The 14,603-nt window shown below is 46.0% G+C and overlaps 2 protein-coding genes across 2 annotated transcripts in view; one reads left to right on the top strand and one right to left on the bottom strand.

Annotated features, from left to right (window-relative positions):
• SF3A2 (splicing factor 3a subunit 2) overlaps nucleotides 1-14,603 on the bottom strand; it is a 161,021-nt gene that overhangs the window by 98,321 nt on the left and 48,097 nt on the right. The gene's annotated exons all lie outside the window — the stretch shown is intronic.
• The window catches only part of AP3D1 (adaptor related protein complex 3 subunit delta 1), a 39,002-nt gene continuing 25,469 nt past the window's right edge, over nucleotides 1,071-14,603 (top strand). Inside the window, exons 1-3 of the mRNA XM_061466765.1 lie at nucleotides 1,071-1,237; nucleotides 13,047-13,142; nucleotides 13,806-13,886. Of these exons, the coding sequence (XP_061322749.1) occupies nucleotides 1,142-1,237; nucleotides 13,047-13,142; nucleotides 13,806-13,886 (273 nt within the window). The 5' untranslated portion in view covers nucleotides 1,071-1,141. The remainder of the gene's footprint in view (nucleotides 1,238-13,046; nucleotides 13,143-13,805; nucleotides 13,887-14,603) is intronic.

Below are 14,603 nucleotides of genomic sequence, written 5' to 3'. Positions count from 1 at the left end.
CGTCATAGAATCCCAGCCTGGTTTGGGTTGGAAGGGACCTTAAAGCTCCTCCAGCTCCAACCCCTGCCACGGGCAGGGACCCCTTCCACTGGAGCAGCTTGCTCCAAGCCCCTGTGTCCAACCTGGCCTTGAACACTGCCAGGGATGGGGCAGCCACAGCTCCTCTGGGCACCCTGTGCCAGCGCCTCAGCACCCTCACAGGGAAGAGCTTCTGCCTAAGAGCTCATCTCAGTCTCCCCTCGGGCAGGTTAAAGCCATTCCCCTTGGCCTGTCCCTACATCCCTTGTCCCAAGCCCCTCTCCAGCTTTCCTGCAGCCCCTTCAGGCACTGGAGCTGCTCTCAGGTCTCCCCTTCAGGAGCCTTCTCTTCTCCAGGCTGCCCCAGCCCAGCTCTCTCAGCCTGGCTCCAGAGCAGAGCTGCTCCAGCCCTCGTAGCATCTCCATGCCCCCCCCGCCCTCACTCCAACAGCTCCACGTCCCTCTTGTTCTGCTGCCCCAGAGCAGGACCAGGACCTCAGGGGGGTCTCCCCAGAGCGCAGCAGAGGGGAATCCTCTCTCTCGACCTGGTGCCGAGTCCCTTCCGCTGTCAGTGACTGCACAGCCGCGGCTCTGTGCCCGCTCCCCGCAGGGTGCCCGCACAAGGGGACAGGGCCGGAGCCCGCCGCTGCCGCCCGCGCTGCCTCCGGTACCCCCGGGACCAGCGGCAGGGACGCGCAGCTCCTTCCCCCGCCACGTGGGACCGGCGGGCGCGCCGGAGAGGGGCGGGCCAGGCGGGTGGGCGGGGTTAGGGCAGTGGCGTGCTGTCATTGGCGGACGCGGGTGGGTGGGGCCTAGACGCAACGGGCGTGGCAAGAGGCTGGAGCGGGCGGGGGGCGTGGTCCGGAGGCCGGGGGCGTGGCCGAGCCCTCAGCTGACCGGCCGCCATTTTGTTCAGGCGCTGTGCGGCCGAGCGGAGCGCGGCGCCGGGGGCGAGCCCCGTCCGTGCCCCCCGCGTCCCCCCCGGTATGTGAGCGGCCCGGGCCCTGCTCTCACCCGGCTCTCGCTGGAGCAGGAGCCGCGGCGGCTCCCGTCCCTATTCCCGGCTGGGCCCGGCCCCTCAGCTCCGAGCGCAGGCCCCGCGGCCCGGCCCCGCCGCCGCCGCCATGGCGCTGAAGATGGTGAAGGGCAGCATCGACCGCATGTTTGATAAGAACCTGCAGGACCTGGTGCGAGGGATCCGCAATCACAAGGAGGACGAGGTGAGCGGGCCCGGCTCCCTCCCCCCACCGCGGACCGGCTGCCGGCTTTGCTCGGCGGGTCCTGCCGTGGCCGGCTCGCCTTTGGCTCCGGCCTGGGCTGCCCGCCTCATCCCTGCGCGCTGGCTGTGGGCTCCTGCCCCTTCGGGGCGGTAGGCGCCGTGGGAGCCGTTCTCCCCGCGGAGGAGGCTGTGCCAGGCCCAGCAGCAGCCGCTGTCTCGGCCATGCCGGAAAGGGAATGATGGTGTGGGGAAAGTGGAAGCAGGAATCAAAAGGAGGAAGAGGACGCTGGGGTGTGGGCCCAAAGGGAGAGTCTGTGGTGGAAAAGAAAGCGTTAGGGAAGGGGGGAGTTGAAAAGGAGGGTGAGGGAGGGTCGTGCTTGGTACTCGCTTTCCTATTGAGTGTATTACAGTGGTGTTAGGATCTGTGAGGTATATCTGTATAACTCAAAGGAATTCCTTCCAGTATCACTACAGTCAGGTACTGAAGTCAGCTGTGTCCTTCATTCAGGAAGGCTGAGTTCAGTCATAATTCAGCGTTGTGATTATTCATCTTGTATACCTTGTGTCTAAAATGTGTTCTCCTTGTTTGAAAGCTCATGTAGGCAGAAAGCAACTGGATGTGTTGGCCAGTTACTGCCTCTTGTATTAGAGGCATGTGACCAGGAAATTAGTATAGGTGGAATAATTAGGCGTCAAGAACATGTTATGTGAGACTTGTGGCACTGAAGTGTCACTTGTTAATTGGGAAGTAACAGTCACTAATCATAACGGCATCATTTACGTTCATCTTTGTAGCCTTAGAAGCTTGCTTATGAGTGGTTTAAGAGTCACACTTTGCTAGGGTGAGTTGCTGTGGAGTTGGTGACAGGCTCAAACCCTAAAAACGTTTGTGGACGATGATGTCTCTTCATGGAAGTACAATGTCCAAATGGTGTCAGCTGTTAAAAGCATCTGAAATAGTTGTAAATGTGTAACTAAATTAAACCACTTAATTTGGAAAACTGTGATCTCCATCACTGATGCTGCTGGGCTGAAGCACAAAGCACAGCTTCCAAAACCCCAATGATGTTCAAATGACTTTTAGGCCTCTTTAATGAGCAACACGTTGTCCTCTGTTAAGGAAACTTACATGTTTATTACATTATCTTCAACTTACATTAAGTTTATGGGTGTTGATTTGGTGGCAGGGGAAGACAGTGCTACTGTGAAACATGCGGTGCCCTACAAAATGTGGGAGAATACACGGGGAGGTGGAAATGGCATGTTCATGTGAACGCTTAATGTCTTATACTCAAAGCTGGACCAGGTGAACAGTGTTTCTACAGAGCCCTTCCCCATAGCATACTTAGGCCCAGTTTGTGTGTCCTGCTGCTTTTAGTAAATATGCTTTATTCTTTTGTGCATAGGTCTGAAAATGTTTCGTCAGCTATCAGCCCTCTGAGCATCCCCCTGATGAAGGTCCAGGCTGGTCCAGGCCTTCGTGGCACTGCTCCTCTTGGAGGAGGGTTGAATGTACTGTTCTCATTCCTAATGTAATTTTGTTCTGCATAGCTCCCTTTCCAGGACTTCAGAAAGAGCACAAGTGCTGTTACCCAGTCAGGATGAGCAAGTTCCTGTGCAGCATAAGCCATGCCAAGTTTGTTCTCAGTTTCTGACAAGAAATAGTTAAAATGTGCTGGCTTTGATCCCCTTTGGAGATAGGAAAAAATACTCCTCAGGCTATTTAGTAGAGCTCTGTGTATTTGAAGGAAGTTGTTATACCGGTAGGCAAGCTCCCTAGGACACAGTGAGGGCAAAGCAAATGTGTTACCTCTTGCTGCAAGAGGCTGGTGTAAATTACAACAGTTGGACTGTAGCATGACAGTATTTTAAACGATGGTAGCTCTTTAGTTTGAAACGGAAGCTGTGAGATTTTAAAGCACGTAACTATCGGGATAGATCCTTTCTATATCCTTGTGTGTACAGCAGAAATTAAAACCTGAACTTCAGGATGTGTTTGGCTCATCAGTAGATGTTGCAGTGAGGAGATGTTCAAGAATCCTTCAAAGAGTTTGCTAAATCACATAGAGTGACTGCAGACAGCGTGGGACTGTGCCTTTTTCTAGCTCAGCTAGCTGAAGAGGGCTCCAGACCTGCTGTTAAGGTGCTGGGTGTTGATTCAGTGCTTCCCAGTCAGTGGTCATGGACATTTACTGATTTTTCAAGGGATATTATGAAATCGGAATGGTGTTCTAGAGGAAGTAGCTGCAAAAATTCTTCCTTATTTTCCTGCAGTGCTTCCGTTGTTCATTGTATTTATTACGTGTTGCTCTAATCCTGCAGTTGTTCAACATTTGGGGGGCTCAGGATGAGTGTTTAAGCTTCAGACAGCTGTTCTGTCCTATTCAGAAGAGCAAATTTGTTTAAAGCAATCAGCAGCATGCTTTAGCGGTGAGGATACTGGCTGTTGGTCTCAGCTCAGCAGCGGTACTGTATGAAAGAGGTGTCTCTGGAAAGGATGTTGTTAAAATGACATGGAAAGAAATGAAGGCATGATCATTGCTTTGACTTCTGATTTAGTTATCCAGAATGTTAATTTCTGTTGTATATGTTGGTTCTTGTTTGGAATTCAATCATGTGGATGTTCTGCCATCGCTTTTTTCCCCCTCCTCTTTCTGGGCAGTCTCTCCTGGTAGATGGAAGACAGTAAGACTTATTCCTTTCCCAATTCCTGCTCAGGTAGCATCACAAACCAGTGTAGCTGCTATTTCACTGGCACATCAAGGATGTGTGTGCAGTGCAGGATGTGCCAAGTGGTTGTCACCCATTGGGTTTCTCAATACAGCTTTTTGACAGACCTGCTGCATTCTCCCTTGCTGGGTAAATGTTCACCCTGAATTGTTGGGACTCTTATGTGCACACCCCAAGGCTGGTTGTGAAGTGAATGGAGCACCACAGCTCTGAGTGTCCTCCTCAGCTCACTGAGAACTGAGGGGCTATAGGAGGCTGCCTGGCACTCTAGTTCACATTCTTCTTCCAGAGTGCTTAATTACCTGTTGGAGACCACTTGGCTTTTAGTTTCTGCACTGTATCCAAAGCTGACCCATTTATTTTGAGTTTAAAACACTGAAACTGAAATTCTGGCCTTCTGTAGTGTGGGAGGTAAGGACAGGAGCTGGTTAACACAATCACTTTCCTGTGCAGGCATACTCTGTCCGTTTTCCAGTCTTCTGGGGAAAATTGGAGCTGCCTCATCCTTCTGCGAAGTAAATACTAGTGTGGAAGGAATGAGGTAGCACACCAGCGTTAGCTCTTTTCCTGGTTTGACGTGTCATGTTTACTTTCCAGCACTCTGTACAGATGCTTTAATCCCTGTGGTGCTTCCCAGTGCCAATTCAAAGTTTGAGGGAGAGCCAAACCTGCAAGGAAGACGTGATCCTATTAGGTTCTCCCCTGACCTTCACTTCTCCTATCTCATTCTCTCTCTTTCATTTGGAACATGAATCCTTTTGCTAATGAAACTGGTAAGCCTTTTACCTGTTATGAGGTGGGTTTGTACTCTATGGCATAACTTTTCCCCACTTTGGAGCTACTTTTTATGGATCTGCTACACAGGAGGGGAATGGCTTGTACCATAGGCTGTTAGAAGTATAATGGATTTTTTTTCCAAGATATTCCAAACTGAGAAATGATTTCTATTTAGAGATGTTCTCCTGAATGTGAAGTAAAGGAAGGGGTAATCCTTTGATGTTACTTGGCTCTTTCATTTGCAGTTAAGAAGTTTGTTGTTCCCAACAAGGAAGCTGCTGTCAGATGCTGTGGTGAGAGGTTCCTTCAGAAAACTGACATGATAAAATACAGAAACAGAGATGTTAAATGAGTGGTGCTTTGTCCTGTTCAGATCCGCTGTGTTTCAAGTGTCTTTGATTTACTGGAGGACACTTAAGGAGGAAGAAGGGGTTAAACATCCTGTGCGAAATGTCTGTGCTCTTCTCATAACTTGAGAAAATTGCCTCCCTCTTCAGCCAGAGAATGTGCTGGTGTGTGCCACAGGATTAGCCCTTCATGCTTTTGGTAATCAATACTCTCAGGAAAAAGGGCATTAAAAAGTCCACATCTTCTTGTGTGAAGTGTTTGGTGGTAAGTATCTCATGCCTGCTTTGCGTTTAAGTTGCTTTGTGCAGAAGCAAGGTAGAGTAACGAAAAGAGCAGTCGGTGTTTCTGGTTTGGAAAAAATAAGGATTACTTTCAGTTACTAGTATCATGCTAAATAAGAGGCATGTTGCATGTCCATGCTGTGAAATATGGCTTTCACTGCCCAGAGACTGGTCTTACCAAATTGGCAGCGTGTCCTCGCTTCTTAGCAGCTGTTACCTCAGGACAGTGCACTCGTCTTGCTGAAAACACTTTTCGCCTAAAGAAGTGCTGCTGTGCTCCACGGCACACATTCCAGCTACTTCTCTGAGCTGTTTTCAGATGAAATGATGACATAAGGAGTTTTGAGGAATCTTTTAAGGTCACAAAAGTCTTTTGGGTACAGCCTGTCATGATATGAGGCTAAAGACCATCTAATGCCATGGCCTTCTGAGGGTTTGGCCTCGAGCCACTGTTGCGGTATTGGTATCTAATGGTAAAGGACATGGAATGAAACGTAATAAGGGAATTTTGAGGAATGCTAAAAAGCTTATTGGTGCCCAAGAGTGAAAATCCAGCCCAACTGATAAGCAGCGTGCGGCTCATTGATGAGAGACAGCTCTTTAAGCCGCCGCTGCTTGATCAGTTACTGCTTGTCATATGTGTGTTAATATCTTTGAAGGGAGCTCATTATTCCACCCACTTTCAAGTGGCTCTGGAGTTGCTATTGTTAATTCTTTGAGCGTGTGAATCACTGCAAAAGGCAAAGTCAGATATAGAAACAATACACAAGGAGGGTTGGATAAGGACCTCACACCAGTGGGTAGAAAAGCAGAATAGTACTGGCCTCCAAGGTAGCAGGGACAGTGTCCCTGCCTTACCTGCTGTGTCACAGAAAATTAAGGGCCTGGAGCCATGAGCATGAGCCAAGACGTGGGCATTTTCTTGTATGATTAGAAGCAGATTGCAGCTGCGGCTTTGCATTAGTGCTGCCTTTCATTAGCTTCTTGCTTTCTCCTGTGTTAAACATTACTTAATTGGCTGTGTCACAAGTGGGGCTAATGCTTTGTTCCCAGTCTGAATTGTTTTGTAGCTGCATTTTCTGAGGGTTTGAAGGGCTCCAGACGGATTGCTTTCTCTCATGGGTAAGGCAGGTCTGGGGGAGAGGAAGAGCTTTCTGGTACCTCCTCCTAAGAAATGGAGTGCCCATTCACTGCACCTTTTGTGAGGCTGGTGGAAGAACAGCCAGAAAAATCAAAGTAGAACAAAGATACTGATGACCTTTCTGTTCTGTGGTCATCTTCAGAGAGCTGTTTGATGCTTTTTGATGCTGGTCTTTGTCCCAGGTCAAAGCATGTAAAATAGGGGTTTGTGTGATTTCCCCTAATGTTGTTGGTGTCCACAAAAGTGACTGAAAAAACCTTTTCCTCTGTGATGTAGGTTAGTGAATATGTCTGGTGTACAAAGAGTACCTTTAGGCTTCTCACTTAAAAGTGTTCTTTGCACCAGAAATGGGACATGCTACCAATGTGAAGAGCAGTGAGGGAAGCATTGAAGGACATACATCAGAAAGACCGAGTCATGAGACAAGTTACAAAGAAGCATTTGTGTTCCTTAGGTTATTAAAAAGCCTGATCATTCATGCTGAAAAATGAAATGCTTTGTTACCTAAAAGGGAGTCTGCTTAAATCCAGGTGGCAGGAAGCATAAAGATGTTTGACTGAAAGATGCAGAAAGTAACATGGTTAGAGGTAGTGTTGGGAGCTCGTAAAAGGTGGTTGAGTGCTTTTAAATAAGAAGCATATGTTCAAGAAACCTGAAATACTTCTGAGTCCTGTTGAATCCTGACATGTAACTGGGCATGAAAACATGTTTGGTTCATACCAGTTACCTCCCCAGTCACTTACTGTGGGCTCATCAAACGGAGTCTGGAGACCTCGTAGTTGAGTGCTAGGTTTTATATTACCTGTTCCTTTATTATTATTCTTTCTTTTATGAGGTAGATGTTCAAACCTGTCAGCTTTCACTGAGATGTGTGCGGTGAAGGTGTGTAAAGGGAAGTAGGCATCAGTGTGGGTATGCTGAAGATTTCTTTCAGTGGGCTCAGTTCCTCTTGGCAAATTCAGGATTCATAAACTCCTATCACCTCCAGTTATCACAGTGTGAGTAAGCTTCAGCTTTGAGAAATGCAAGTTTGGTTAGAGTGAGAAGTATGATTATACAGCAGGGAGTAGGTGAACAAATTTATCCTAATTACACCAAGATTTGGTACTGAATTTAAGAAGTCAGTGATGACCATGAAACAGCTCTTTCTTTGTTGTCCTTCCTACCTTTCCATAACTGACAAGAGCTCGTAGCTTTGTGTAAATGAGGGGTGCATCATTGAAATGTTTTCAGTGGTATGTTTTGGCACGGTATTCATAGGTTGTCAAGCATCTTCTTTTGGGATGTTTCCCTCTGAACTATAGTTCCAGTCAGCTGAGTCTTGGAAACAACAGCTTCTTGAGTTCCTTAGAAGGATGTGACTATTTCCTTACACATGCAGCGAAACCGCATGCTTGTAACAGAGTCTGCCTTTATCAAAGCCTGGGACTCGGCACAGAAATATGCCTGGAACTGAGAAATTGAAAAATCATGGAATCCCAGCCTGGTTTGGGTTGGAAGGGACCTTAAAGCTCCTCCAGCTCCAACCCCTGCCACGGGCAGGGACCCCTTCCACTGGAGCAGCTTGCTCCAAGCCCCTGTGTCCAACCTGGCCTTGAACACTGCCAGGGATGGGGCAGCCGCAGCTTCTCTGGGCACCCTGTGCCAGCGCCTCAGCAGCCTCACAGGGAAGAGCTGCTGCCTAAGGTTTAATCTAAATTACCTGGTATCTACTGTAAAAGTACTTGCAGAGCTTTTTGCATAGTAATAGTAAAATGAATTTGAGTACATCTTGTGTTTGCAGGGATGTGACACGTCTTTCTGGTCTTAAAAGTTGTCTGCTCAGAGATCATTTAGATAGCACAAGCCCCTGAGGATTGTTTAATTGCCATGCAATTAAATTAACAAATACTGTGATCACAGTGGAGTATTTATATTCAGGAACTGATCAGACTGGAGATACTAAAGGCCATCTGTAGACCCTTGCTGATGATACTTGCTTGCTGGGTTCTGCTGGACTCTTTGGGGTTTGCTACCTAATACCCACTTTTTTGCTGCGTAGCTGTGCTGTGGCTTCCAGCATAGGTGCTTTGTGTGAGTATTTCAGCTCTTTGGGGTCCTGTGGAGTCTCCTGCAGTGCCTTACGGTGCTGTGGTGGTTTGTTTGGGGCTAGTTTGTATCTGATCTGAAACTGGAAGGTGCACGCTCCTTGCATTGCATCTCTGTGAATTGTTAAAATGAGGTTCAGAGGTGTTCATAGGCTTATAGGCAGCATCAGACTGAGTTCCTGTTGGTATCTGTAACTTCAGGGAACAGTCAGAAAAGAAAGTGTACATTGATTTTCCACATTCCTTCAGCAGTGTCATTTGGTGAGAGGAGTCTCCTTTGGCTTGGATGGGGCAGTGGGTAATGAATCATGGTTCTGATAAATAATACAGGTGAAGACTGTATTATTTATATATATATTTATATATATATCGCTGCAAATGAAGTGGCAATAGTTTACCTTCATGCCTCCAGTGTTTATTTCTGATGAGAACAGTGCATTAGTCTGGGATCTTAAGCCTACCTACAAAATGAGTGACTAAATCCCTGGAAAGCTGGGTTTGGTACCCAGGCAAGCAGAGACACATTAAAACATCTATAGCAGTGCTGTTTCTCAACAGCTGAGTGAAAGACATGCTTGGCCTTTTCATAATGCCTTTCAAGTTGTAACGTTTTCTGGGTTCCTTATTGTATCTGACTACCCTCTGCACCCTTTTATTTTGGCTGCTGCAAACCTGCTGAAATGAATGCTGTGCAGTTTCTCAGTCCCTGCTTATACCCTGTTACATGCTTACCTGCTTCACTTGCTTTATGGTTTTAGTTAAGGTGGTTGGGAGATCACTACAGTGTGGGAGTACGTGCTGTGCAATTCTCTTTCTATCCAGTCATGGGGTACCCTTAACAAAGGATCCTGTTACCTTAAATAGCCCTTTCTATGGTATTTAAATAATATTTTTAGATATGTATGACAGAAGTTACCAGCTCCTATGCTTTTCTCTAACACTGTCCGAGGAAAGCAGCATGTTTTTGCTCGTGTTAAGAGCAAACAGTGCATTTATGCTCTTAATTGTTACTTCAGTTGACTTACAATGTGCTGACATGGCATGATGCTGGTGTTCCAGGTACTGAAGTCAATTCTAGGTGTACAAATTCTATTGGACTAGGTCAGTGGCATTTGTTGATGTGAAGTACTGCTTTTGGAGGTGGGGGTTGATAGAAGCCTGGCAAGAGAGACGGATTTCTTTCCATCCTCCTTCCTAAGTTAGGAGGTGGCAGCTGATCTGTGCTGCGCTTGTAACAGGATCTTATGCTTGAAGCACAAACCCCCACAAGGTGTCTGTGGTGTAAGTGCCTATTGCGTTGAGCATTTCTTGAGATTCTTTGGAAAAAAAGAAAGGAAAAGAAGGGAAGGGCAGTTGCTGGAACACTTCACTTGGAACAGTGGCATCTTACCCATGTGAGATCCATCATGTGCTTGTGCTCAACGTGATTTCATGGAGCTTGGCTCAGTCCAACAAAAATGATAAATCCTGCATTGCTTAAAACAAATGTCATATTTTGTGCTTATTTCAGTTATTTGTATTTATGTTCTACTTATTCCAAACCTTTTCTGGTTTAGAATGGGGTAGTTACACATTTATATCAGATCATATCTTGCTCCTTGTGGTGTTCACTGTTGGTCATCCTTAATACGCTATATTTAACCCTGAAAGTGCAAGAGAAATAGGGACTAATGTTCACTGACACTTTGCTGTCTTATCTGGGTGGGGAGTTCTTTTCAGTTGCAGTAAGTGACAGGTTTGAATCTCAAATCAACAGCAGCCCATTCCATAAATTGTGACCCACTTTTCCCTTCCTCTGTTTCAAAGGATTGTGGCTTTGATTTGTGATGCCTTCCTTCTTATTTCAGCTACTCGCACTCACTCGATTGCACATAGTTTCTAGGTGAGGTCTTGGAATTCTTGAGGAATTTGGACTTATTTTAAGAATTAGCCTGTGTATTTTGTTAATGGACATAACATGCATACTGTACTGCTTGGTGGAACCATTAAGAAATGACACTTCTGACTTTGTGCTGTATTCCCAGTTTGCTTTGTTATCAGTGCTCGCATCTGCATGGGTTTAGCTACACTGCTCCGAGTGTGTTCCTGTCATCTTCCTTCTTCTGCAGAGTATGTGAGAGAAAACAAACACCCGAGTGTTTCATCAAGGAGCCTTTTCCCCTGTGTTGGGAACGGCTCCTTTCCCACTTGGCAGCCTCTCAGGAATAAAAGAGCTCCTCTCAGCAATTCCCATGTTATCATATTGCCCTTCAGCTTCTGACTACAGTCTCACAGCTTTGCCTGCACTGCCATCCTGTTGAGGAGGGTCTTCATCCCTCTAATGGCTCTGCTGCTTCTGGCTGCCCTGGGAGTGAAAGGCTGCCCTAAGGGTGGCCTTGCTTGCTCAGAGCAGTCTGCCTGGGGGATGTCCAGAGGTCTGTGAATATTGTGACTGGCCAAAACCTAGGAGCAGTGGAGTAGGATCCTGGCAGGACTTCAGATAACACTGTCAGAATTAATGAGGAATTGGTAGTTAAGAAATATACTGATGGTCTTTTCCAGCATAGTTGATTCTGTAACGAATAATGTGAGCATAACTGAACTGTGAAGTATTTTCCTTTTGCATTCCTTTCTTCATGGGATCTCAAAAGCATTTAAGGAAGAACTGAGCCAGTTATATACTGGGAAATATTTATTTTTAATTACCACACGAAGAAATAGCTGTATTTGAAGGATTTATGCAATAACTATTAGTAAATCAGTGCTGGGAAACTACAAGATACTCATGTTTTGTTCTGTTTCAGTATTTAAATGGTTTTGGTTTGGTTTCTGTCCAAATACTGAGTGACTTGCTGAGTGACTGCCATGTCTTGTTCATCAAGTGAAGTGGTTGTTCTTCCGTTCAGTGTCCAGTCTGGCTCTGGTGAGCAGCTTGCAGGCTGCAGCATGGGGTGAAAACGCTTCGGTGCAGCCCATGTCCAGGGCTGTGCAGAGGTCAGTGATGCCACAGGGAAGAGCTTCACCAAAGATCCACACACACCTACTTGTTTCCTTCGTATTTATGTAGATGGTTAATGTAGCAGTGAATCTGGTTGGGGTGGTTGGGTTTCAGATTTCAGTGTTAGATTAAATAGATCAGTTTTCTTCATATTGCTCATTCATGGCAGTGCTACTCTAGAGAGATTAACAAAAAGTTAATACCTGCTGATCCTTTAAAGCTTGCTATATATAGCAGAGTCTTTCATTCCTTGTAGCCTTTTAGGCTTTGAAGTACAGCTGCTTTGGAAGGACTTCTTCCTGCTCTTCAAAATCCCTGGAACAGGTTGCCCAAAGAAGTGGTTAATGCTTCATCCCTGGCAGTGTTCAAGGCCAGGTTGGACGCAGGGGCTTGGAGCAAGCTGCTCCAGTGGAAGGGGTCCCTGCCCGTGACAGGGGTTGGAGCTGGAGGAGCTTTAAGGTCCTTTCCAGACCAGACCACTCTGGGATTCTGTGTCAGGCTCACTGGTAGGGAAGGGTTTGCCTGCAGGCTGCTGGGGGCAATGAGTGTGGCTGCTGACTCAGAGCCTGTGTTCAGCTGTGCTGGACTGGGTGTTACTGAACTTTTCTGTTTTCTGGGGGTTTATGGTTTGGGGTTTTTTTCTCATCCTGGTCACACAGTGTTTTACATTCAACTTCTAAGGGCTCACCAGGAAACTTAAGCTAATATTATACAGTTTGAGAATAGATACTATGGGAAATGATAATTATGCTTTCTGGTTATGGACATAAAGAACCTGCTTGTTAGTGTTCGGCACTGCGAACCAGTGCTGACCTTGCTGACCAAGATGTGGCAACAAGATACAGTGGGGAAGGATTTGGTGACACTGTTCCAGCGTGCTCCTCTGTGGCCATAAAATATTCAAGGCAAGGTACAGTGTATTTGTAGATCAGTTGCATGTTGTATACATCGTTCGTTCAGTGTCTATGAGTCTGATTGTTATGGGGTATGTCTGCAGTGCCATCCAAATACAGTGTGCCCCCAAAAAAAGTGTATCTTGTAGAGTGTATTTTCATCAGTCACCTTAAATTTGTGGGCTATTAATAGTGTTTGACATAGTTTTTATTCTAGACTCACAGTGATCTCTGTCTTCCCATTGAGGGGAGTGACCAGTGTGTGTTCCAGGGATGGTGGAACTTAGGGTTTTGTTCAGACCCCATAGTACATGATGGAACAAATCTTTGGAAATTGACTTGTGGACTCAACAGTGTAATTCTGATGGAGACAGGAAACCATTGAAGAAATATCTCAGCGTGCTTTTGTTTTTGTAATAGAACTGTGATGTTTCTTGGTAATGAGTTTCATCAGTCAATAGTGTGTGTGAGATCCGGCACTTTGCACATGATGAGTTCTGCTGCTTCTCCCCACAAACATGCTGCAAGTCTCTAAAACTGGTAAATGAGCACAAATTTTTGTTTGTTTTTCCTCAGGCAAAATACATCTCCCAGTGCATCGATGAGATCAAGCAGGAGCTCAAGCAGGATAACATTGCAGTGAAAGCAAATGCAGTCTGCAAGCTTACATACGTAAGTGCCTGTCTGGGGGTTGCTGTGATCCCATCTTTGGTTTTGTATTGCTGACTGGGAGCCAGTCTCTGGTCTGGATGCCTGCTCTTCTCAGACTGGTGCAGGTGAAGATGCTCCCACATGTGCCTGACAGCAGAGGCTGCGCATTCCCATCCTTCATTGTGCTGGCACTAGGATTGGTGCAGTTGTATTTTGTTGAGTTAGCTCAAGAAGCTGCTCTGGTTTAAAACTAACCCAATTTTCAGAAGTTGTTTTCAGCTGGATTGTTTCTTATCAAATAGTTGCCTGAGCTCTTGGAACTGGTTGTTTCTCTTTATGCCATCCTTTGTCCAGGAGAAGAAAACTGTTAAAGAATTACTTTTGTGCTTCTGTTCTGGGTTTTAGTTAAAAGAAAACAATCCTGGAAAGAACCCTTTTCCCCTGATGTTCGTATCACTGTGTAACCAGGAATTAATGCAAACTGCTTAAATCTTGTGTCTGGAACATCAAGGCTTGTTTCCCTTACTGTGAGTGGTGTAGACTGTAACATTCCACATGAGCTTGAGAAATCTTGTAGTGTTATTTTTGGGCTCATGTTACATCTTCACTTTTGTGAGGTGTCTTGACCTATTTTCTTGACTCTCTTATTTCAGAAGGCTGTTATCTTTGTTTCTCTGCTCACAGTTACAGATGCTGGGCTACGACATCAGTTGGGCTGCTTTCAACATCATTGAAGTCATGAGTGCATCAAAGTTTACATTCAAAGTGAGTTCGCTGTGTAGCTACAGCTGTACCAGCCAAGCTGTGTTTGAATGCGTTAGGATGTCATCTTTTGGTTTGCTTTCTTCAGTATGGAAGGGAAGCAACTGGCTTTGTTTCTAGTACGTAGGTAATACTTGCCCTGCTTGGCTAGGCTTTTTCTGCCAGATGTCTGGCAATACCTATATATCTTTCATGAAGAAATGGGGTATTTTTATGTGAAGGCCCCCTAAGATTCCTTATAGCAGGCGTATTCTATTTTGGAAGAGCTTTATAATGTTTCTTGAAGAGTTTTGTTCATGCTTTGTGTTGCAGACCTTTTTTACCAAACAGGGTGGAATGTTACTGTCTAAGGAATAGTTTCCAGTTGAGCTTTAGTGCCTGAAAGTCAGGAGTGAACACAGACAAAATAAATGTAATGTTCTCCATTCCTTCTACTGGCAATCCTAGCTTATTTCTACATCTTTGGAGTCATTGAATCTCTGTCTTGTAACAAAGTAGAATCATAGAATTGTTAGGGTTGGAAAGGACCTTAAGATCATCTAGTTCCAACCCCCCCTGCCGTGGGCAGGGACACCTTATGCTAAATCATATCACCCAAGGCCTCGTCCAGCCTGGCCTTGAACACTGCCAAGGATGGAGTAGAGAAGGTAAAGCTAGTTTTATTATCCTTAAGATAGATGTATTATGCCTGGAGATGTTGCCTGTCTGAGCTTATTCTTT

The sequence above is a fragment of the Pezoporus flaviventris genome, unplaced genomic scaffold (assembly GCF_033815535.1).
Source record: "Pezoporus flaviventris isolate CSIRO_AGI_PZ_B2104156 unplaced genomic scaffold, CSIRO_AGI_Pfla_v1 ptg000043l, whole genome shotgun sequence".
NCBI lineage: Eukaryota > Metazoa > Chordata > Aves > Psittaciformes > Psittacidae > Pezoporus > Pezoporus flaviventris.
The sequence above is the reverse complement of the archived record's forward strand: the minus strand, read 5'-3'. Positions and strand labels throughout refer to the sequence as shown.